We start from the raw sequence: 26,002 nt of genomic DNA, 5'->3' as shown, positions 1-26,002 counted from the left end.
ACCAAGAACAGAAAAGCCTGCACACCCTCGCCAGTTGCTAAAGGCCCTTCGAATATTCCCAAACCGCTTTCTCAACTGTTTCAATACTTCATGCCAACATGTTGTAACAGGGAGAGTGGATGTGCTCTGGGCAGGCAAGGTGAGTAATACAGAACAAGTGGCGATTGTATTGTAGTTCATTTCTTGTTTTTTTTTTTTTTTTTTTTTGATCAGGCATGAGAAGGGAAAGGCTTTAACTCAGTCAACACTGGCAGAGCCCCAAGCCTGTGTGAACCGGGAAATGGCCCAGCACAGCTGCAAACACATCCAGCGTTCCTGAGCAGGGGTGGACCACGTGCTCATGCAACGAGGTGACAGACCATCGCTGGTCCAAAGCTGGTCGGGGGCACTGAGGTTTGCAGTGTTTCGTGCATCTGATCCCAGACCCCAGCGCTAACGGGCTGGGTCTGAGCCCTAGAAACCCAAATCATGTGATATCACCACCAGGTCCGACCTGCCCTTCCACCTCCACTCAGGACTCATTTTCCTAATCTGCAAGGCACCTCCAAGCAGAAGGCTCTCCGGGGCGCCTCTGTGTGCACCCGCAGTTCAGTGTAAACTGAACACGCCACGCTTCAGTGGAATTGATGTAATGAAGGCATGGAATCAAACAAGAAGGCCAACGTTTCAGAGTTAATACCAAAATCAACAAAAGGAAAAGAGAAAGAAAAAGAAGCCAAGCCAGGCTAATTTCCCTTCTGTAATTTCTCAAGCCACAATCAACATATTAAAGATTCTTTACATTTGGGGTTGGTTTCACTGGCTCAGCACAATTGGCCTCAGTCCTCTACTTCTGTAGTCTAACAACCTTATTTAAACCATCCTCTACTTATATGGCATCATCGACCCAACGGACACGAGTTTGAGCAGACTCTGGGAGATGGTGGAGGACAGGGAAGCCTGGTGTGCTGCAGTCCATGGGATCACAAAGAATCTGACACTACTAAGCGACCGAACAACAATAATTACTCATATGTGTTACCACCTTATTTAAACTGTTCTGTTGAAAGCAACATCAAGGGATGCCTGAAAGATTTCATATTCAAGCCTCTGTCCTGTGCCTAAAGCATGAAGGCTGAAATTGCAGGAACTCAAACTTCTTGTGCATATTCAAACTTCATCTTCTGGTTTCTAAAGAGACTTTTTACAAAAGCATCGCTAAACAGTATCTGAAACACTTGTTCACTGGTGAAATTTTCACCGCATTTTTAACAGGGACACTGTCATTTCATAAAGGCAAACTCTGAGTCTATCACAGAATTCGAAAGCTGAACAGTATCCCCTTTTAAGTGAAATACTGGCAAACGAAGCATCTGGCGCACTTTAATGGGCTGTTTTATCCTTTCACAGTGGCTGAAACTAGGACAGCCATTCATCTGAGCAAGCGGATAGCACAGGGCAATTACGTAATCCTTCAGGGCACACGGATATTCAGGGTGCTCCACACCTCCCCCCAAATTTAAAATTTTCTAGTACTACTTACGAGGAAAGAAAACAGTAATTAATATACGTTTCACTTAATGACTCAATACCTGTGAAAAATGTGAAAGGATACTCTTTTCACCATAAATGCAACAGTTAAAACAAGGTCCAAAGTCCTAACACGTGTTATAATAAAAATTAAACTGTGGATGTCATTTTCTTTTTCCTTTTACCAAGAGCAATGGAAAAATAAGGATAAAGCCCAAGAGATAATCAGCATTGATATCTCAACCCAGTAACTTTCAGTCAGGGGTAATTCTGCCCTCTGGGGGACACTTGGGGGAGAGTGGTTTGGTACTGGCATCTACGCGCAGAAGGTAGGGCTGTTGTTACAAGTCCTTATAAGATGCATTGGTACCCCCCGCCCCCCCGCCAATGACCAGCAAAGAACTGGGTCAACAGTGTCAAGGTTGAGACACTCTGCCCCAAACTGATAAATTAAAAAATATTTAAACAAGGAGGTGGAAGGAAAAGGATGTGAAATTCAATTATGGACACCTTTCAAGTTTGAAGCACAACTCAGGGGGAAAAAAGTAGGTTACAAAGCTGGACTAGGAGGCCAAAGCTTAGAGGGAGGTTTGGGGCTGGAAAAACACAAGGGAAAGGTACTCACCTGGGCTGAGAGCAGGACAGGAGTGAGTGTTCCTATGGGAACAGCACAGGTGAGGAGGTGAGGGCAGGCCCTTGGCCAAGCCCACACCCAGGGAACCAGTTAAGAGCGGGATAGGGAGAGGCTTGGTCAGAGAAGTGCCAGGAAGGAGGGGGTGGCTGGTGATGCCACGGGGGCGGGAGGTAGGGATTAGGAGGGCAGGGCAGGGAAAAACTGTACCTGCAAGCTTTCAGCAAGACAGAGGCAGAGGCAGCCTGGATGGCAGAACCTCGGAAATAAGAAAATGGGCATGAACTCTTTTCAGAACTATTTCAGCAGTGAAAAGAAGGCTGCTCAAGTCAAGCTCCTATTCATTCCTACCTCCTCCTTTTCTTTTACATAAATAAATATGTATATTTAAATACTGGAGGTGTATGTCTTCCTTGGTGGCTCAGATGGTAAAGAATGCACCTGCAATGCAGGAGACCCGGATTCAACCCCAGGGTCGGGAAGATACCCTGGAAAATGGAATGGTTATCCACTCCAGTTTTCTTCTCTGGGAATTCCTGTGGACAGAGGAGCCTGGAGGGCTACAGTCCTTGAGGTCACAAAGAATCAGACACGACTGAGCGACTAACACTTATGGGACCCCCAGGGACCCCCCAGGGTAAAGTGACAGGGAATTCATTCCCTGTGAATGAAACTCCAAGATGAGAATAGGAGGACAATTAAGAGAGGTAGCTGGGTCCCGTCCAAATCACAAATTTCTCAATTTCGAAGTCAGGAGACCTCCCTGACCACACATGCCCAGAAAGCCTCCTTGGAGGTCAAAGGGGAGTGATGTTAAGCTACCCACAGGCTTTTCAGTAGAATCCACCTTGGCTAAAAGATACCCATGCACACATGGGAGAATCCCGAGATATCAAACATGGGCTGTGAATCAGGCAAATCAAAATGACTGGCCAAAGGAAACCTGGAAGAAATGCCCCATGAGAATAATTCAAATTGCCACGAGGGTGGGACTCAGTGACTCTCTCTCTGAGTCTGTGTGTCTATCCATATGTACTGTACTTTTGTCCTTTTAATAAACACTTTACCACTTCACTACTTTCCATCTTTGTGGGAACTTTTTTCTGCAAAGCCAAAGGGCCAGGGCCCTTCTCACTGACCACTGGCCTAGTGGGTAGGATATGGTGCTTTCACTGCCGCAACCTGACCTCAATCTCTGGCTGGAACCCAAGCCCTGCTCCAAGCCATTGCAGGCTGAGGTCACCTGAGATCCAAAGTGTCAGTCAGGAGATGGGCTCCAAGGAGAAGGAACTCTTTACAGCCCAACAGAGAAAATGATGGACTATGGTCTCAGGAGAAGCAAGAAAAAGTTAAATCAAGAAGACAAGGTGAGGCTGTTCTTCAGAAAGCCTGCAACAATTTAAACTTCCAGCATCAAAGTACACGAATGCGAGTTTTCTCAAATAGTCACAGTCTCTGGGACGTGTTACTGATAACAGAAAACCAAAAATTCATCCAATCTTCACATCGGCAAGATTATCTCACTATTTTATGTTTTACTTCTCTGATGATACTATTGAGGTTGTCAGGTTATTTCCCATTTGTATTAAAACTTTTGCAAATTTCTTGCTCATGTGTTTTACTCATTTTTCTGCTAAAATGTTTACTATTTTCTTATTAATTGGTGAGGGCTCTTTACATATTAAAGTTCTAAATCCATAATTATACACTACAAAACTTTTCTGGTTGTTGGCCTTAATGAAGGGCATGTTGTCCACGTGTGTATACATCAACAGCCTAACAATGTGCATACCCTCATTTTAGCAAATAAACTTCTGAGAATTTACCTTAAGGAACAGTCTTAAATGAGCACAAGTATTTACACACATGTGGATAATATAGTAAGCAGCACTGTTTACAAGAAATAAAGGAAATAATCCAACAATAGAAATTTGACTTAAAGCACCACCACTGATAATTACATAGTCGTGGGAAAAAAAAGCACAGGAATGTTTTAAGATATAGTAACAAAAAAAGTAAGTTACTAAAAATAGAACTATAATATGATCTAGTAATTCCAATCCTGGGTATATATCCAGACAAAGTGAAATCACTCAGTGATGTCCAACTCTTTGCGACCCCATGGACTAGCCTGCCAGGCTCCTCCATTCATGGGATTTTCCAGGCAAGAACACTGGAGTAGGTTGCAGTTTCCTTCTCCAGGGGATGTTCCCAACTCAGGGATCAAACCTGGGTCTCCCACACTGCGGGGCAGATTCTTTACCATCTAAGCCACCATATCAAGACAAGACTATAATTCAAAAACATTTATGCACCCCCTATGATCATAGCAGCACTAGTCACAATAGCCGAGACACAGAAACAACCTACATGTCGACAGGTGAACAGATAAAGATGTGGCACGTATGTATACAATGGAATACTACTCAGCCATAAAAAAGAATGAAATAACGCCATCTGCAGCAACATGGAAGCAGCCAGAGATTATCACACGAAAGTGAACAGAAAGACAAATGCCGTGTGATATCACTTACATGTGCAATCAAAAATATGACACAGATGAACCCATCTCCACAACAGAAACAGACCCATGGACACAGAGAACAGACTGGTGTTTGCTGAGGGGGAGGGGGTTAAGGGAGGTCATGAATGGGAGGCTGGGGTTAGGATATGTAAATGTTTACACAGAAAACGGATAAACAACAAGATCCTACTGTATGTGTATAGCACAGGGAACTATATTCAATACCCTGTGATAATAATGGAGAAGAATACTTTTTAAAAAGGAATATATATATGTAACAATCACTTTAGTGTATAACAGAAATTAGCACAACATTGCAAATCAACCATACTTCAATAAGAATATATTGGTTTAAAAAAATGTAACTGTGATCCCAGTTTAAAGAAAAAACTATGCATACAACAAAGTGTAAGCAGGATTGTCTCTTGGTAGTAAAATTATAGGTAAACATAAAGAGGTTTTTTTTTTTCTGGATTCTGCATTGTTTCCAAATATTTTATAATCAATAAGGATGGCCTTTGTATTGGAGAAGGGTGGAAGAAAACCCTAGTGACTCCTGTGATAATGTTTTTATTATAGTTACTCTTCATGGCAGTAGTATTTTTGAGTATCAGGGAAAGAACTGGCCTGAGGAAGGAAAACAGGAAACTCCCCAGGGTCAAAGGCCAGCACAGCGAAGGGCTGAGGACAGAAGGTGGCAGACAGAGCTTTCTCCAAGGCTGTGAGCAAACCCAGGGACATCAGACTCTGAGCCCAGGCACCACACTGCAATCAGCCCCCAGCTCCCACCCTCTGGGCTCCAAAACCTGGACCCTTTGCTCCAAGGTAGCTGAGGAGAAACACAGCTTTTGGGATCCTTCATCCAGATGCTGGGTGAGCAGCGGTGAGCGTTACAACAAACTCACTAACAGAAATCACACATTAAGGGGGCTACTTGTGAAACTATTAATGCAGAGTCACTTAGGCTAGAACACACACAGACACACAATCAGTCTGCCTATGACTGACAGGCAGTCTGGGACTGGGATGGGCTCAAGCATTGAATTGAGCTGCTATTCTAATTGCATGCTATTAAGAAGTTCATCAAGACCAACCAAAATAAAAATGCACCACTGGAGGACTGCAGGGAAGTGGCATGGCTCTCTGGCATGGTGGGAACAGGGGAGACATGTATCCTGTTATGGCAGATGGCACCTTCCAGGTGGGAAGTAAGCAGGTGGGCTGGAGTGCCTTTGCCAACATGCTCTTCACCATGCCATGGTCCTCTTCACAGAGAGTGAAATATTATTCATCCAACAGTGAGTATATTCTCTCACTGCAAACAACAGGATTCTGGAACTGGGGTTCCATATATGGAAGCACAGAAAGTCAGGTGAGAAAACCCACAAGTCCAACACAATGAAAAAGCCAGAAATATGTGGCACTTCATCTTTCCCTTATGATGGTTCTCAGTTTTATGTCAAATTAATTTCCCCTGTGGTCACTCAAATGGTAAAGAATCTGTCTGCAATGCCGGAGACCCGGGTTCAAACTCTGGGTCAGGAAGATCTCCTGGAGAAGTGAATGGCAACCCACTCCAGTATTCTTGCCCTGGAAAACTCCATGGACAGGAAAGACTCCCATGCCACAGTCCACAGGGTCACAGAGTCGGATACAACTTAGCAACTAACACACAAGATTGGAAAAAACTCACGGTTAAAAATAAAACGTTCTAACATTCAGCTTTCACTTGGCACTAGGAATTTATTTCCGTGAAGGCAGATTTGGCCAAGCGGCAGTCAGCCACATTATTATTCATTTCTTTTAAATGTAAGTCAATTTAATATGAAAGCCCACCTTCACATTTAAAACACTTATTCTCTTAAAGGGCACTTTTAGCAACTGAATAGAAATCAGCTAAACACATTCAAGTGGCAGAAGAGGCAGAGATTAGCATTTCAGACGCTCTTTTATTATGTTCTTCAAATCTTTAGGGACTTCTACTCCGAGGAACAAGAGGATCTCAACAAAATGGGTCTCACCAGGTTTCTCCAGGCAGATTGCAAAATATCAGCAAGTTCACGCTTGCAGGAAACAAGTACAGGATGTTCAACAAATGACCATTCAGTTCCCGTAACTTCTCCCAGTTCCATCCTTGTGTACCAACCAGTTTATAACCCAACTTTGAAAGATGCTGCTTCTTGTGCCCATTTCTTTGAAGGTCGGTATAAACCACAGGGCAAGAAAAAGCCACGGAACTATATAGCATATACTCTTCCAAAGGGAACTTCTTTGACATCAAAAATTCAAACAAAAGAAACCCTCCCTTCACCATTTCCCAGAGCCGACCCAATAAAACAAATGATTTTTTTTCCTATAAAAGATGAATTTCATAAACAAAATACATGGCATCACCAATGCCTTATCCACGTGGTTACGTCTTTTGTTTTTACAGAGCAACAGTAGTTCAGACTTGCAGAAACAATCAAAATCAGCACTTACCCATCTGTTTAGAAACTAAACAGGTCTGCTGCTCAGGAAAGCCTGAGGAAAACAGCAAAAAAAACCTGTCTTCCTCAGGCTTGAAAAATTCCTCCATACAAAAATTTCCGTACTGCGATCGTCGTGAAACTTTTAAACCCTGCAGATAAACAGAAAAACCCCTACCTTGGGTCTCTTGCCCCCTTCAGCTTTTGTCCACTGTAAACGGCTGCATCTTTAGCAGTCTGGGCTGCAAGCATCTGAGCCCACAAAAAAACACAAAAACGGGCTTTCTTCAGCTCGCTGCTGTTCCCAGTCTTTTATGTGGTGTCTTGGGCCCTGCTTGTTCAATTCCTGATTTTACTGAAAGAAGTCCAGCCTGGCGAGGCTGGGGCGGGAGAGAGACTGCCCAGGACACTTCAGACCGCAGAAGCAAACGAATCACCTTCTACGCGCCAACACGTGTGCGGAGACATTAGGAAGGTCCAAAGAGTCTGACTTTTCAAAGATGACTAATATTAAAAAGAAAAAAAAAATGTCCCAGGACAAAACGCTGCAATTTAGTGGTGACCTTGGAAACTCCACCCTGAGAAAAGCAGCCCTCCCTTGAGCCCCGCTTCATTTATGGCTATTTATCCTGGTCTTTGCATTTGGCTCCTGAATGGTTGCCATGACAACTCAGTAAACAGGATTCAAGTGACCACTGAGGGGTTTAGTGGGATTGTTTTGTTTAGGGAGAAGAATGGTAGCTTTAAGCCTTCCTCTACTAAACTTTCCTGAAAAGGTAGAGCTGTCTTTTTTTAGATTGTGTGTAGGTGATGTTCTCAAAAATCAGAGATGCAGGCGATGAGTGCTCTGGTTCCAGGAGAAGAGGCGACAGGAGTCGCAATCAGAAAGACAGGAAGAGTTCTGGAAGGTTACCGTGTGCCAAGAGGGCTTTGTCCAGTGTGGATGCAGAGAAAGCATCACCTCAGAAGTCTGCAAGACTAAGTGGATGTAGGGCGGAGTCAGGCTGATAATCCAGACAGGTCTAAAAAAAATCCTGGCTCCCGGGTTCCCCGTTGCTCTCTCAGTGTATCCGTTTTTTCATTTAGTCTCTCTTCAATAAAGCAGTGGCTCAGTGGTAAAGAACCCGCCTGCAATGCAGGAGACGTGGGTTCGATCCCTGGGTCAGGAGATCCCCTGGAGAAGGAAATGGCAACCCACCCAAGTATTCTTGCCTGGAGAATCCTATGGAGAGAGGAACCTGGGGGGGCTACAGTCCATGGGGTAGCAGAAGAGTTGGATATGACTGAGTGACTCAACAACTATAAAGCCGTTATCAATCAGACTGTGAACCACAGAAACTTCATTCTCAATCTTCATCAATCAAAACTATCCTATTCTTATAAAATACCACTTGAAAAAATGCTCACCAGGTTGTAAACAGATGATGAATATTTCATATTTTGACACATCACCATGGTATGCCTTTGTCAAAACTCAAAAGAATCTACAATACAGTGAACTTGAATGATAATTTTTGATTTTAATAATAATGGATCAATATTGGTTCACTAATGGTAACAAATGTACATTAACATAAGAGGTGCCTAACAGGGGAAATTGTGTGTGTGTGTGTCTGTGTGTTGGAGGGGAGAGTAATATGGGAACTCTTTGTGCTCAAATTTTCTGTAAATTTTAAAATATTCTAAAAAATAAGGTTTATTCATTCTTATTTATTTTTAATTGGAGGAGGCTGGTGCTCAGTCATGTCCAACTCTGTGATCCCAGAGTCCACAGGCTCCTCCATCCATGGGATTATCCAGGCAAGAATACTGGAGTAGGTTGCCACTGGCTTCTCCAAGGGATCTTTCTGAGCCAGGGACCAAACCCAGGTCTCCAGCATTGCAGGCAGATTCTTTATTGTCTGAGCCACCAGGGAAGCCCCAAGTTTCAACTGGAGGATAACTGCCTTACAATACTCTGTTGGCTTCTGCATCAATCAGCCACAGGTAGATATATGTCCCCGCCCTCTTGGACCTCCCCCCAACCTCCCCAACCCACCCCCTAGGCTGTCACAGAGCACCCCATTGAGCTCCCTATGTTAAACAGCAATTTCCTATCAGCTGTCTATTTTACATATGATAATGTATATGCATATGTTTCAATGTTACTCTCTCAGCTCCTCCCACCCTCTCCTTCCCCAGCTGTGTCCAAAAACCTGTTCTCTATGTCTGTGTCTCTATTCTTGCCCTGCGAATAGGTTCATCAGTGCCATTTTCCTTGATTCCATATATTTGGGTTAATATACGATATTTGTTTTTCTCTTTCTAATTTACTTCACTCTGTATCAGAGGCTCTAGATTCATCCATCTCGCTACAACTGACTCAAATGTGTTCCTTTAAAAAAAAAAAAAAAATTAAAATGTTCATCCATAACCATGTCAAAGGCTAAACGGAAATAAAAAGAAAAGATTAAGAAGCTAATTACAACAAACTTCCAAATGTATTCTATTTAAAACTAAACTCACAAAGGAGGAGGTCTGGACGTAGTCTGAGATTTTCCCTGATTCAGCTTTAACTGGGGGTTAAACTTGTGAGGCTGAAGGGAGCCTGTTTTTCACCCCACACATGAAACGCAACGATAGACTGTTTCACACACAGAAGTGGCGCTCTTTCACGCCCCTGTCACCTCGTTTTATACCCACAGCTGCTCTGGCAAGTGAGGCTTCCCTGCTGGCTCAGTCAAGAATCTGCCTGCAAAGTGGGAGACCCGGGTTTGATCCCTGGGTCAGGAAGATCTCCTGGAGAAGGGAATGGCAACCCGCTCCAGTATTCTTGCCTGGAGGATCCCATGGACAGAGGAGCCTGGCGGGCTCACTACGCACACTTGGGAGAATAGGCAACAACCCCAAGGCCACATGACTGCGTGGTGATAAGAGGCTGGACGGACACCCGGGCACACACACCTTTGACTTGTATCAATTTCACTCCAGTGCTGTAGGGGCCTTGCCCCTGGGCAGCTGCGCAATTGCCTTCCCACAGGGGTGGGGCCTCGGGGTTTCGAACTCCCCAGACCCAGGGCACCTTGCACCCCGTGTCTCAGCAGCAGTGGAGCAGAGCCACCTGTGCCCTTGGTGCGGCGCCTCAATGCATGACCCAGTCACCCAGGTTCCAGGGTGACCCGGGGGCACGCAGAGGGCAGCTGGGGACGTGTGGGGCAGTGGTGAGCGCAGCCGTGGGAAAACAGCTGCACTGAAAAGAACAGGAAAAGCAAGGGTGTGAAAGAGACAGGCAGAGTGAGGAATAAGGCGAAGCTCCATCAAACCCAGCTGTCCCCAAAGAGCCTAGAGATACCGCAGTTTGATGTACGGACGTGCAACTGAAAATTCTAAGATGACATTTCTTGCAGGTGTCTGGTTACTAGACCAGGAAAAGCGTATACTTATTCAGAGCTTAAAATATTTGACATACTCATACGAATAAATATTTGCCATTTTACTTTCATCTCAAGTGACTGGATAAAAATCAGCAAACGGAAGATAAAGAAGTGCAGATTTCATTCAGTAGGAATGAAGACCTTTCCCATAAATAGTAAGGGCATAAAAAGAAAGAAAAGGCAACAACAGGGTCCCTTTAGGTGTAAACAGAGAGTAAATTATCTGTTCCTGAGGATTAGTTTATGAAGAGGTAGGCAGATCCTTTGGTGTCTCATTTAAAGGGGATAAACAGATCATATTTCATCAATTCTTTATGCAAACATGTTCCCTTCTCCCTTCGCCTGAATGTGTCCACGGCTTGCTGACATCCGAACAGCCATCATGATGCAATCCCATACCCACATGTGCATGGATTTCACCACAGCTTTTCACTCTCTTTGAAAATCACAGGCACTATTGGAACTACTTGCACTGCGTCTAGCTGGCCTTTAAATGTAGCCTAAATATTCCTCTTTAGAGTCATCAAAGAAACGGAAAGTCATTTTATCTGCAGAAAGGCCTGGAAACGGAGCGACAAGGTGTAACTCTTACCAGCAAAGCAAGGATCTGTGGTGGACGACGACCCCCATTTCATACTTCTTGCAAAGCAAAAAGCAAGTGCCTGGAGACAGAACAGCATGGTGCTCGGGCTAAGTGGCTTAGGAACAGCTTCTGCTTTCAGGGTGATGTATAAATAGTGGTGCCTTTACAACCACGGGAATCTTTGATTCAATAAAATATGATAATAGATAATGTTTGAACTGGATGATGTATAATTCTGGAAAGTGAAAAGTGAAAGTCTCTCAGTCGTGTCCAACTCTTTGCAGCCCCGTGGACTATAGTCCATGGAATTCTCCAGGCCAGAATACTGGAGTGGGTAGCCTTTCCCTTTTCCAGGGGATCTTCCAGACCCAGGGATCAAACCCAGGTCTCCCGCACTGCAGACAGATTTTTCACCAGCCGAGGCACAAGTGAAGTCCAAATTCTAGAAAGTTCGATCAAAATATTAAAATACAGTGTTTAACCTTTCAGGTTCAACCCTTGTTATCCAACAGGTTTGCACACCCAAACCTCCTTGCCAAATCCTGGCAGAGAACATATTCCCTAGGGGAATACCACTTAGAGATTTGAGTGTCTGCGTATGAAGCAGCAAGCTCAACTCTCAGTATTTGTGAATGAGTCTCCAGCGCTGAGCTTGGCTCTTTCCAAAGGGCTCCAAACCCTAGGCGGGGGGTGTGGGGGGACATTGCATGTGAGAAGGGGTTATCTAGGAGAGAGAAAGACAGCATATTAGCACAGAAAGGCTGGATCACAGTAAGGACATCACTCTAATACTGACCTACTGGTGTATCCCCAGGGTCACTTCTGACTACACAAATCAAAGATGATCCAGCAAAAAACAGACCAGAAATAAACTAGAATAGAACCTACAGCAGTAAGGATTAAAGACAGGGCATAAGTCTATCTCTGGCAAAGTGAAGTATACACCATGAACATCATCATGGTGTCCTTTAATGAGCAATTCGATTTAACATTTACTGAGCACACCTGAGGGCCTGGATGTGGACTGGGCTACCCAGCAGGGCACAAAGATGGAAGACGCAAACCAGCAAAGTGGTACATGGTCAAGATCTTCTGTATTTATGGAATACCTTGTTCAGAAAATAAGCCAGCTAGGGCTTCCCTGGTGGCTCAGATGGTAAAGAATCTGCCCGCAATGCAGGAGACCTGGGTTCGATCCCTGGGTCAGGAGGATTACCTGAAGAAAGGAATGACTACCCACTCCAGTATTCTTGCCTGGAGAATTAATTCCATGGACTGTAGCCTGTAGCCAGAATCGGACACGACTGAGCAATTCACTCACTCACTCACTCAGAAAACCGCGCTGGGGTAGAGAAACCTAAGCCTAAAAAGAAATGTAACAGATCACCAGTCCAGGTTGGATGCATGAGACAGGGCGCTCAGGGCTGGTGCACTGGGATGACCCAGAGGGATGGGATGGGGAGGGAGGTGGGAGCGGGGTTCAGGATGGGGACACATGGACACCCATGGCTGATTCATGTGAATGTATGGCAAAAACCACTACAATACTGTAAAGTAATTAGCCTCCAATTAAAATAAATAAATAAAAAAAATAAATAAATGTAAAGGGTCACTGGAATAAACTCAGAAAGGCTTGTGAGAAACAAGATGAGTAAAATGAGAGGGGAAAAGATTTAGAAAGAGTAAGACAGGACAAAAAAGTCAAAGTAGGAAATGCACTATAATAATATCAGAATTTTCTAATATGTGGACTCTGTTAAAACAAACAAAAAACCTAAGGAAAAACATAGCAGGCAGCGCTCCTGGGGACCACACAAACACGAATCCCTAGGATTAAATGTGCCGGATTCATGAAGCCATTCATCAAATCACGATGCCTCTGGAAACAAAAGGCTCCGGTTTCCATAACGCCAACATGGCTCTCTCAGTTCGTGTGTGGTCCTGAGTGTTGTCTTAAAGAGGGACCTGGGCAGATGTCAACAGCGGCCGCATGAAGAGAGGACACAGGTCAGCAGGACTCAGTGAAGGGAAAAAACTGGCCTCCCCTGAAGTCTCTCAAAGATGACTTCAGTGTGAGACGGTTGGACCGTCCTCCTATCACGGAGCCTGGAGACGGTGCTTTAAGACAAGGCCACCACAGCCAGGCCGGCCCTGTGTGTCCAGCTTCACTGTCCTACTGGAAGTTCCATTTTCCACCACATATGGCTGCGTCCAACTCACAGACCTCAGGGCTTCCCTCCTGGGACGCCTGGTCCAGGGCTCCCCTTGGTGTGGACACCCCTCATCCCTTAGAAAAACCTGACTTCACAGAGCCACCTCTGCTAAAAGCTTCCCCTCAGAGGCCCCCCGGGCCAGTCAGCTGACTCATGTCCTGCCTTTTTAGAGCAGACCTGATAGAATCTTTGAGGATATGGTTATGCGGGGTTAAAACTTAAAGATGACCCTGCAGGAATCAAAGATGCTTCTGCCTAGAACCCAAGATCTCCTCATTCAAAGACAGAAGGAAGACTGAGGAAAGCCAGCCAGATCCTTTACATTTCTTTTTAGGCTTTGGTTTCTCTACCCCAGGGCTATTTTCTGAATGAGTGAGTGAGTGAGTTGCTCACGGCATCTGACTCTGTGACCCCATGGACTGTAGCCCACCAGGCTCCACCGTCCTGTGAATTCCCCAGGTGAGAACACGTCCTGCCGCTCCTGTAGCAAGTGGGGCTTGCACTCGGGGCTGGGAAGTGCAGAGAACCAGTTCTCACACCCGGGAAGGCTCTCCTGATATTTATCCGTCTGTTCCCTTCTTTAATTCTGAACTGAGGAATGTTAATAACAGACTTTTCTGAATAAAAGTTATTTGTTGAAACAATAGGCAAGGAGAGAAGGCAGAGGCCACAGGACACAGGGCACCCTTGGGGAGAAATTCTGAGGAGGCAAAGCAGAGTTTCTCTGGTACCGATATCTGCTGGGGCTGGTCTGGACATATCTGGCCAGAAACTACTACTGCCTAGGCAAATCACAAAGGTCTGTAGTCAAAGCCAAGGTTTTTCCAGTAGTCAGGTATGGATGTGAGAGTTGGACTATAAAGAAAGTTGAGCACTGAAGAATTGATGCTTTTGAACTGTGGTGTTGCAGAAGACTCTTGAGAGTCTCTTGGACTGCAAGGAGATCCAACCAGTCCATCCTAAAGGAGATCAGTCCTGAATATTCATTGGAAGGACTGATGCTGAAGCTGAAACTCCAATACAGAACTGACTCATTGGAAAATACCCTGATGCTGGGAAAGATTGAGGGCAGGAGAAGGGGATGACAGAGGATGAGATGGTTGGATGGCATCACTGACTCAACGGACATGAGTTTGAGTAAGCTCTGGGAGTTGGTGATGGACAGGGAGGCCTGGTGAACTGCAGTCCATGGGGTCGTAAAGAGTCAGACATGACTGAGCAACTGAACAACAACAAGCAAATCACAATAGGAAAAAGCTACATGGTCACATCACCAATTGGAAACCGTCTGATGGAGAAGCCTGCCCTCCGTAAACTGAAGATTCTAAGCTGACAGGAGGAATGCCCTCCAGTGTCTTCTGAGGCAAAGAACTGGCTGCAGACCAGCCCTCTACCAAGAGGTGTGCCTTTATTTTCTTCATAACTTAGTGCCAGGAGGACTTCCCAGAGATGCTAGTGAAGTGCCTTCTATACAATACCCAAGGTTCGCTCCAAATTGTTCACAAAAAAAGCCCACATATAGCTGAACTGACAGAACTGCTTCAGCATGTCAGTTATATTCTCCCCACTTACACCAGCTTTTCAAAGCAAAACATGTGGGCTTCCCAGGTGGCTCAGTGGTAAAGAATCTGCTTGCAACGCAGGTGACGCAGGTTCGATCCCTGGGTCCAAAAGATTCCCTGGAGGAGGAAATGCAACCCACTCCAGCATTCTTGCCTGGGAAATCCCATGGACAGAGAAGCCTGGAGGGCTACAGTCCATGGAGTTGCAAGGAGGTGGACACGACTGAGCACAGACACACAGGACTTTTTTACACCAGCTTTTCAAAGCAAAACATAAAAATCTTCAATAATGAAAATCCAAAACATTCCCAAAAGAGGGTTTCTAGACGCTTCAGGCCAAGTCTCCATCCTGAGTGTCACACTCTTGCCAAGGAGAGGACGCAGCCTATAACACAGGCCTGGGGCACACGAGCCGGGCGTGCACGCTCGCTGGGCCAGCACGGGAGCCTCAGATGTGCTGCACAGGTCCCTAAAAGCATCAGGCAGCTCCCCCACTTTTCCTGAGGCCACAGACTTTACAGCCATTGTTCTCATCCCCCTTGGGGTCACAGAATTGCCAAAAGGAATCTCTAGAAGCTGCTAAAACCCATGATCTATGTTTCTGAATGATGCACAAAGCACCTCCATATACACACATTCAAATACATCCCCAGGACTTCTCTGGTGGTCCAGTGGTTAGCGCTCCACGCTTCCACTGCAGGGGGCACAGGTGCCACCCCCGGTCAGGGAACGAAGATCCCTCATGCCAGTGATATGGCCAAAAATAATACATCCTCCCAAGGCCTCCTGATCAATGTCTGACTTGAGAAAGGTATGGGATGAAGCCTGGAAATACACACTCCCGACGTCTGGGCAAAGACAAGCAAGATTTTCCCTGTGACATTTCTGGAAGCATCTTTGGACAAAAGTCATAAGAAACTACAAATGAGGGTTGTTTACATACATTTCCTATATCATCACCAGGAACACTCCAATATTTCCAATGGAGCCAAACAAATGCTAAGCGAGTCATAATTTACCATTCCCAGAGTCTGATTAGCCCCTTCACACTTGGTATCACACCTACATCTTAGGCCTCAAACAAGGCAGTTCTCCTGTCTGACTCGCTGGGTGCCTTTAAAATGGTACTGGGATGTGTTTTCAAAGTCTTTGACAGTCCATCTCCTGGTGGGTTATTAACTAGTGCCTGCCATTGGTCAGGAGGTAGGAAGGGCTGTGAGCCAAGAGAAATAGAACCGGAAGCTGGATTGGCTCATTTTTAAAATTTTTTTAATGCAAACACTAAAGCAATTAGACACAACCAAATCCCAGTAAGGAAAAATAAACATCAAAAAGAGGCAGTTGCTTCAACATTCTGAATTAAGTGTTTTCAAGCAGGCCTAATTTCAAAAGTGATTACAACTTAAAGAAAAAAAAACTAACTCCGTGCCATCCAAGAAGGACAACAAAACCATGGAGGACCAGGTTTTTAACATTTCTATCCTTATAAATATGGCCTGGCAAGGCCGGCCCCCTCATTTTATTGAACCTAAGATGCCAACAGCTGTAAAACTGCACAATTACTACACCACTAAGAAGAGAGAAAAAGTTCCAATTAAATTATTTTTTTGGTTTGCCAAAAAAGCTGTACACTGTATCTCAATAGCCATGGCCTTAAATTTGGGACAAAGATGCATGTTCAAATTATGGTATTATTGGGACTTCACTGGTAGTCCAGTGGGTAAGACTCTGTGCTCCCAGAGCAGGGGGCCTGGGTTCAGTCCCCGGTTGGGGAACTGGATCCCTGCACAAGTGTCATAACTAAGAGTCTGCATGCCTCAGTGAAGACCCTGTGAGCTGCAACTAAGACGAACAGCAAACAACTATTTTTTAAAAGATACATAAAAAACCAAATTATGGTATTATTGTTATCCTTGCTGTAAAAAGAGGAAAGAAACACTGGCAGAGGTTAACAGCTCCTGTGAGTATAGACCCAAATGCAAAGCCCTTCTATCCATCTGCCCATTAGGGTTTTACATAGTGTGAAAGTGAAAGTCATTCAGTCGTGTCTGACTCTTTGTGACCCCATGGACTATACAGACCATGGAGTTCTCCAGGCCAGAATACTGGAGTGGGTAGCCTTTCCCTTCTCCAGGGTATCTTCCCAACCCAGGGATTGAACCCAGGTCTCCCACACTGCAAGCAGATTTCTTTACCAGCTGAGCCACAAGGGAAGCTGTTTTATAAAGCCCAGCGAGGGGATATAAACCGGCTGACACGGGACACGGTTACGTGTAACTTTTATGTTGAGCATAGTTGATTAGCAATGCTGCATTAGGTTCAGATGCACAGCAAAGTGAGTCAGTTAGACATGTATCTACTCTTTCTCAAATTCTTTTCCCATTTAGATTATTACAGAATATTGAGCAGACTTCCCTGGGCTATACAAAAGGTCCTTCATGCAACACAGCTATGTTTTAGCTATTAACTTTCAATATTATGTCCAAAAAAAACACCTATGTATTGTTAAGCTGCTGTTATTTTGTGATAACCTAAAACATTTTATTAAAAATTTGAAAAATGAAAAGATGAGCTACTATCTCAACTGCCAGACCTGACAGATCGTAAGTCATCACAGGTCTACAGAACCACAGTCTCAGTCACTTTAGGCCACACAAATGACAAATTCTCCCCATCACACCTCAGAGTAACAAACCGAACAGATTATAATCTCCCCTTGTTGAGTTTTGGCTTCCTAGAAGACAGAATTCAGAATTGTGGTTCTTATAAAAAACACCTTAAACTCTAAAGGAGAAATCACTGTAGTATTAAGTCAGAGATAACTGGAAAACAAGATAAAAGATCCGTGCCAGCAAAGTTGCGGACAGCAGCATTAGGGAGCATAAGACAAGTCTCGTGGGAAACAGTTGAGGTCAGATTCCTTATCTGAGTCCTTATGAGGATGGCATCTAGTTCTTGCCCATGAGGGGCCTTGACATTATTATTTTCTTGGGGGATTTCCTTTCTTCACAGGGCTAACTAAGAGCAGATGTTTGCCAAATCAAGATCATGTCAATTCTTTAACAGCAAGTTATCCATTTAGCCTTAGAAAGAGCAGCTGTTTTCACCTAACACTAAATTTCCTTAATTGAAGACAAAAGGAGACGGGGGTGGCAGAGGATGAGATGGTTAGATAGTATCACCAACTCAATGGACATGAATTTGAGCAAATTCCGGAGACAATGAAGGACAGGGGAACCTGGCGTGCTGCAGTCCATGGGGTCCTAGAGTCGGGCACAACTTAGGGACTGAACAGCAACAAATTTTCTTTCTTCAAATAGATTCTCTGTATAAAACTCACACTGTTTCTGATTAGGACATGGCATTAAAAAGCTAAAACCGAGAGCCGAGACACTAAAACTTTTGATGACAGGAGTCCTCTAATTAGTTACAACTAACTAAAGTCCCTGAAATCCATTATTTACTACATAGAATACAGAGTCTTGGTCATGTTTAACAATAAAGCAAAAGAAAAAAAAAAAATGAAAAAGAAATCTACCGAAACAAAAAACACACCAATCATTTCTTCCAAAAGGTATATACCACATTCTGGAGCTTGCCCAAGAATCTGAAAGCAATGCTAAAGAAAAAATGCGAAGGTTTTGCATTGTTTCCTTTTAAATCAGATTTGTCTAAAGTGTAATGGCATCATTCAAAAGCAAATAGGTCCAAAAGACAAAGGGGTTTTTTCCCACTGAGTGTTATAATAATGTCACATCCATTTCCAACCATCTATAATGAAAGAACTCTGGAGAAACCAAATCAGCAAGTAGCCACGCCAGAAGGCAGTGGCCTTAAATAAGACAGTCTCAGGGACAACTGTCCTAAATCTTACCTTCTGCATGTTTGGCTTGATACAGCGAACAAAGAAAGGATTAGAGGCGCTTAGCGTTGCCATTAAGGAATGCAGGGAGTCCTATGAGGAAGAAAAACGTATATGTTGATTTAGTCTCTTTGTATGCCTTTAAACTTCTCAGCACCCTAGGCACTCATCAGAAACAAGAAAAAGAAAACAAACCTGAGGAATAGTGATTTTATTTTTAATCATGTCCCTCTAATAAAAGTATTATAGTTGTCATAGAAACTATTTCACATATGCAAAACTCATTTGTTACTTCTTTGATATATACTGGAGTGGGGAGCTAGTCCCTTCTCCAGGAGATCTTATTGACCCAGGGATCAAACTTGGGTTTCCTGCATTGCAGGGAGATACTTTACCATCTGAGCCACCAGGGAAGCCCCTTTGATTTTTAATCATGTCATTCTAATAAAATTATCATAGAAATATTATAATTATCATAGAAATTATTCCACATATGCAAACATTTATTACTTCTTTGCTATAGTACCATTAAAAAATACTATTCTGTTAACCAGCAAAATAAATAAATAATACCCTGGGATATTTCAATGTTTATACGGAAAACCTGAGAAGTATCAACTCTCCTTTGGAATTGTTTCTCCTAATTAACTATTTCTGAAATGACAGCTTCCACAAGTATCTCCCTGGTCTTTGAACCACGATCTTTCTTCACCAGGCAGATCAATCTCCTGTAATACTGCTGTCTTTTCTTTAAAAATTTTTTTTTTGATTGTGAAGAATTTTTAACATTTACCAAAGCAGACAGAGCATGTAAGGAGGGCCTGTCATCAGCTTCAACTCCTGGCTAATCTCATCTCATCTGATCCCTGCCCTGTACACACCACATCCACTTCTAGTAGAAAAGCAAACCCCAGACACTGTGCTATTTCATCCTTTAATGCTTCAGTATGTATTACCAAAGGTTAAATACTTTAAAACATACAGAGGTAACCACAATATCATTCCTGAAAAGAATTAACACAAATTCCTCACTATCAAGATGAAAAGGTATGAGTTCAAGATTCATTTTTAAATACTCAACTGTCTCAAATTTCATAATGTTTAAATGGTTTATCCTTTGAAATCAGAATGCAAATAATTAGGTCCATGTAGTGCAGTTGGCTGATATGTCTCTTCAGTCTATTTTAATACACTGGTGTTCCCTCAGTCTCTATTTGTCTGTTTCTCTCTTCTTATAATTTTGCTGTTGAATAAGCTGGGTTGTCTGCTACATTGACTAGTTACTTCTGTGCTCAGAAAGCCTTAGGATTTCTCACAGATGATGGAATGTCCTGGAATTCATGGCCCCTCATACTCTGGTACCCATTTATCATCATACAAGGAGTCCAGTCCTCTGGAAACAAGACTCATTCCTGATTTGGGATCCTGCCTTCTGCCTTTGTCTTTACCTAGAAGCTCTGCCCATTCTCTTCCATTGCCTGATTCTTAGTCCAATTTAAGTCCGCAACATCTGCAAAGTCTTCCAAGACAACTCCAGGCAACACTGACTTAGCAAAAGATGACCTAACAACCCCAATGGAAGAATAAGAGCCTAGGGTTTAGAGTCAGATAGACTCAAGTTCCATTCAGATCCTAGCTTCAGTCCTCAGAGGGACTGAGCAAGCCTCCATTTCTCTAAACCTCAGCCTCTTCATCTGTAAAATGGGGACAATAATACATACTGTGAACAAGATAGCATATATAAAGGGATTAGCCCCCATGATTGTAACATAAGAGTATATAATAAATGGCAGCTGTGATTATTAAGCTGTTATTAAATTACATCCTATCAGGCTCACACCTGCCAGGACTGTCAGCAATGGGACTGTGGGTCAAACTGATCCCCAAACACATAGAAAAACAAACCTCACACAGCACCCCCCAACCCCACAGCATCCAACTGAGTAGCTACATGAAAGAGAGCCTCCCAGAGGGCAAATTTAATAAAGGTCTGATGACTGATGTGCCTCCATTCCCCCTCATGTAAGGATTTGGGGGTAAAACAGGACAATTCAATTAAAGAAATGGCCTTCTTGTGCTCTGCCTCTAAACTCTCTAAAAGGCTTACATAGTTATGATGCCAAAAGAACGTTCCTTATTGTCCCTGAATTCTGGACATCTGGACAAGGTAACTGACACTGATCTTATTTAACCATGCCCTTGGTTACTCTTCCTAGTTATGATACTGTAAATCTATTGAGGAAAATTTTTTAAAAATCCAGACACAGGAAGAAATATACTTTATATGCATCTGAGCCTTTAAATACAAATCAGAGCAATCCCAAATAACCAAACAGTCCTTAAGAAGAATGACTATTTCATAAACTTAGACTAAGTAGTTATTTATCTTTAATAAGACAAAAGAAACTTTTCTTTTTTTGGTCTGGCTCAGGGAACAAAAGTATATTTTTCTTCCAAAAGTCCCATTTTAAAAGGATGATAGAAAACAAGTAACCCTTAAAAGGATGATAGAAAAGAAGTAAACCCTTTCAGAGATCTCATAGATACTCATTCTGATTTTCAGTTCTTAAAGTCACAATAAAGATGGCTCCATCCGGGCCAGCAGCAGAGACTAACCTTGAACTGCGAGCTGACGGTGGGCCGCCGGTGTTTGCTTCCGCATTTCAAGGTATCCTGGTTATTGCGGCTGGAAACGTGTTCGAAGAGGTCGTAGATGAAGTCGAATCTGTGTGAGCAGAGAGCAGGAGGGCCATGAGGGGCGCACACCCAATTATTAGGTGCTCAATCACTGTAATTATAATGCATGTTCCCACTGAAAATAACACACCAAGGCTTGCAAGAGCTAAGAAAGCGTTCCAAGATTTCACACCCACCACCGCCCAAGAGCTTTAGGCACTGAAAGCAGATGTGGATGCTTCGGAGCGCTGGAGTCTAGCCGGGGAGAAGAGGATGGGTGAAAATAACCCAGGTGACCAGCCACTCTGGAGTTGAGCTCTGCAGCCCAGTGGAAGGGAAGCGTTTGTCTTGTGCAACTCAGCGTGTCAAAGATGCAGCCAGTTAGCAGGTGGAAGGGCACTAGGCTGGAGTGAGGCCGACTTGGGTTCAGTCCTGCTGTCCCCTCTTCTTAGTTGTGTGACTCGGACATGATGCTGGTCTCTCTCCAAGCCTGTTTTCTCAACTGGAAATGGGAGTTATTTTAGGATGTATCCTAGGAAGCTGGGGTAAGGATGAAACGAGGAAATGGAGGCAAAAGGCTGAGCATGACGCCTGGCTCATCCTAAATGTTGATGATCACTGTTACTATTGTTAAAAAGTTATACAAAATCTATCACCACTACTAACAAAGTGAAAGGCTTCTCAGGAGCTGTATATATATATATTTTTTGGCTGCACTAGGTCTTTGCTGCCGTGAGGTCTTTTCTCTACTGCGTGTGGGCTCCTCATTGCGGTGCGTTCTCTTGTGGACCACAAGCTCTGGGGCACATGGGCTTCAGTAGTTGCAGCACTCAAGGTCAGTAGTTGCGGTTTGTTGGCTCTAGAGCATGCAAGCTTCAGCAGCTGTGGCTCGAGGGTTCTAGAGCAGGGCTCAACTGTTCCAAGGCAGGTGGAATCTTTCCAGACAGGGATGGAATCCGCGTCTCTAGCACTGGCAGGCGGATTCTTATCCACTGCGCCACTAGGGAAAATCCTCAGGACCTTTTTGATCTTCCTTGAATGGAAGATGTTCTGGGCTATAAAAACCAAGGGTCAGGGCTGTAGGGGGCAATGGCTTTGCTGAGAACCAGGAGAGAAACAGTCTGGCTTTCACACCCCTCAAGGGGATAACGCCAGTGCTTCCCTCATCACTTCTCATTCTGTTCAACTCTTTCTCACTTTTATCCTAGGGTGATGTTTCATTCTCACTTTTGGAAGTTCTCTGTACTTTGAGCGCTTTGGAGAAAAGCTTTGTGTTCCATTAAAATGTCCCACTGGACGAAGAAACGGCAACCCAGTTCAGTATTCTTGCCTGGGAAATCTCATGGACAGAGGAGCCTGGTGGGCTACAGTTCATGGGGTTGCAAAGAGTTGGATGTGACTGAAGAGATGGACTACAAAATGTCACAGATGCCAAAGGCAAAAGGGAGCAGAGAGGCAAAGACACCAAGCCCCTCCATCAGCAGAGAGAAACCTGGGCTGAAACAACGCTCTTGCCTCCAATTCCACTTAACGTTATGATAGCGGCATCCAGTGGAAGGCCATCTTGCTGGCCTCCAGGCCTTGGCCCTTCTCATAACCAAATGTTCCACTTAACCTCAAGACCCCGTTTTTACTTAAATGGATCGATTTAAATCTGCTTTGAGAGAAAGGTAATCTGCTATGGTTCAAACATCACCATTTTTACTGGTCTGAGAACACACCTAAAAATAAAAATAGTCTACAAGGTTGTAATTAGGGAATCTTCATAGAGGAGGGTTAAGGCAAATTGAAAGACCAACCACTTCCCCCCTGGGCTTCTAAGCTGACACTTAAGATGGGTTCTCTTCACCCCGGTTCACAGCTATTTAAGCGACAGGGTGGCCACCTGGGGCTTTCATTTCTAAAAGTATTACAGCTTTTTAGTGATGGTGCTACTTTCCTTCCTTGGATATTGAAAATTTGTGTTAGAAATTCACACTGGATCTAAGACACATATTGATGACTTTAAGGGCTGTTTTCCCCTCTTTCTCTCTCACAAAGCCTCCTAAAAGCAGGAAGCCTCCTGGTTTAAAATATTCAAACAAATAAATTCATCATCAAAACCTTTCAGCATATTTTTCTTAACTACTGATTTAAAGGTGTGAATTTATAATTCATGAATGAATAAATGAATGGGTAATTTTAGCTGAATACTTGTTTATTTCTCTTGATAACTCTTACACTAACTACAGACATAAGGTCCTACAAGACCCGAGGCTGACATCAATTTAACGCATAGCTCTAAGCTTGCTGTGAAGAAACTAGGTCCTGCTGGTTAAAATCTTAGATTCTTGAACCAAGCAAAACAGATCAAATCTAGTTGAAGAATCCTGGGCAAGTCACTTAACCATGCCACGCTTAATCTCCTCACTAGCATAACAGGATGAATAAAAGTATCTAACTCAGGGATTTGCTGTTCCAATGCCACCTCATTAAATGGTAGTCACTACCACTAGGGCCATTTATGTATCTCTCAGGTCACTTTATTGATCAAATATTGCCCAGGGAAGAACACACCACATCAAGTTGCCCCCATATTAATTTTTTTATGTTTGTGAATTAAAAACATCTGCACAAACATCAATCTGACATCGCAGGGAAGAGATCGACGCACCGGCTTTCTCTCAGAAGGTTGAGAAGATCGTCCCTGAAGGTATCCCTGTTCTTCTCCAAGATGCCCCGCACGTCATACTGAACCTGGTTTGCAACAACAAACGAGAAAAGGAAGAACTGATCAAAAGAATCATTTCAAGTCATAAGCATCCCCTTTAAAAGCTGGACCCGTCATTGAATATATTTATGATCGGCTTCTGAAATTACTATTCTCTAAATACCAAATGGGCAAATATCAGCAGGGGTCTTGATTAAGAAGTTACCTGTCTAAGGGTGTGGGGAAAAGGGAACCCTCCTACACTGTTGGTAGGATTGGTTCAGCCCCTATAGAAAACAGTGTGGAGGTTCATCAAAAAGATGAAAAACAGAGTTGCCATGTGGTCAAGTAATCACATTCCTGAGCATATATCCAGACAAAACTCTAATTCAAAAAGACACAGGCGCCCCTACGTTCGTAGCAGCACTATTTACAATAGTCAAGACACGGGAACAACCTAAATGCCCAGTGACAGACGAATGGATAAAGACGTTGTACATATATACACAGTGGAACACTACTCAGTCACACAAAGAGCAAAATGCCATTTGCGGCAACGTGGATGGACCCAGAGATTATCATACTAAGTGAATCAGAAAGACATGATCTCACTTCTACGTGGAATCAAAACATGACACAAATGAACTTATCTAAGAAACAGACTCACAGACACAGAGAACAGACCTGTGGTTGCCAAGGGGGAGGGGGGTAGGGAAGTCTGGGATTAGCAGAGGAAAACTGTTGTATATTGGATGGATAAACAGGGTCCTACTGGAGAGCACATGGAACTACATTCAAAATCCTGGGACAAATCATAATGAAAAAAGAATATATATACATATGTGTGTGTGTGTATATGCGCAACTGCATCACTTAGCTGTAGAGCAGAAATTAACACAACATTGTAAATCAATTACGCTTCAATCATATAAATTCAAGAAGGAGTTACCTCTCCAGCATAGTGTTTCACTCCAAAATTGTTGACTGCAACTCTGGGCTTCACGTAAAAGTGGTTATTCTAATAAAAAAAAAAAAAATGTAAATGCATAATTTCACTCACTGATTTCCTGACAGTGTACCTACAACTGCCAGTGAAAACAATTTCAAAATCCACGACATATAAGAGCTTTAGGACATATCATGTGATGCACTTCATCAAAATCATGCAACTCTGGTCTGTGTCATTACAGTAGGTTAAAAAGGTTAAATCTTATACTCAAAGTAAACATGGACATATTCTGACAAGTAGCCTCAGATCTATGCCTTTGGCTTATTTCTATTTAGTTCTAGTAGAGCAAAGCTTCCATTTGAGAAAAATAAAAAATTCAATGTGAGAGGCACCGTGGGGCCAATAGCCCTGAAACCTGTCCTATGCCATCTTAATCCACAGATGAGCTACCCAGACACAGTGAGGGGTTGGCAGGTGTGGACATACAGCATGCTGATTGTGCAACTTCTCCAATAAGGTGCTATCAGTGGCTTGAGGAAAATGGCTTTCTTCATTGATAAGGGCTAGGAGACCAAGTTTCTAGAAGAGGGGGGAAAAATAGGTCAAATACGAATTAAACATTGAATTTTTGCCTCTATGTATTTTTACAGATCCTTTCCTCTCTACTCTCTATCAAGTGGTAAAAAGTGCATAGTTTCTCAGATCAAAAAATTCAGAATGACACGCTATAAAGAACTCCAAATGCATTCCATACTGCAAACCCTGAACCCCCTGTAATCTGGTGACCAAAACGTTTACAACTGGCCAATCCACTACTGGGATGGCAAAGTTTTTGATGCGGACTTAAAATCTCTGGGAAGCCAATCTGCTCACTGTTGATTCTTAAAATATTGACTTCAAAGAGACAATGGGCGTGAAGCAGC

The 26,002-nt window shown here is 43.5% G+C and overlaps 1 protein-coding gene across 4 annotated transcripts in view; it reads right to left on the bottom strand.

Moving 5' to 3' along the window:
• The window catches only part of MYO10 (myosin X), a 256,726-nt gene that overhangs the window by 69,631 nt on the left and 161,093 nt on the right, over positions 1 to 26,002 (bottom strand). For all 4 annotated transcript variants that reach the window (XM_061129313.1, XM_061129312.1, XM_061129311.1 and 1 more), the window contains 5 exons: positions 25,566 to 25,658; positions 25,080 to 25,148; positions 24,095 to 24,177; positions 21,382 to 21,490; positions 18,778 to 18,858 (listed from right to left, as the gene is read on the bottom strand). In XM_061129313.1, coding sequence (XP_060985296.1) covers positions 18,778 to 18,858; positions 21,382 to 21,490; positions 24,095 to 24,177; positions 25,080 to 25,148; positions 25,566 to 25,658 — 435 coding nt within the window. The remainder of the gene's footprint in view (positions 1 to 18,777; positions 18,859 to 21,381; positions 21,491 to 24,094; positions 24,178 to 25,079; positions 25,149 to 25,565; positions 25,659 to 26,002) is intronic.

The sequence above is a fragment of the Dama dama genome, chromosome 25 (assembly GCF_033118175.1).
Source record: "Dama dama isolate Ldn47 chromosome 25, ASM3311817v1, whole genome shotgun sequence".
NCBI lineage: Eukaryota > Metazoa > Chordata > Mammalia > Artiodactyla > Cervidae > Dama > Dama dama.
The sequence above is the reverse complement of the archived record's forward strand: the minus strand, read 5'-3'. Positions and strand labels throughout refer to the sequence as shown.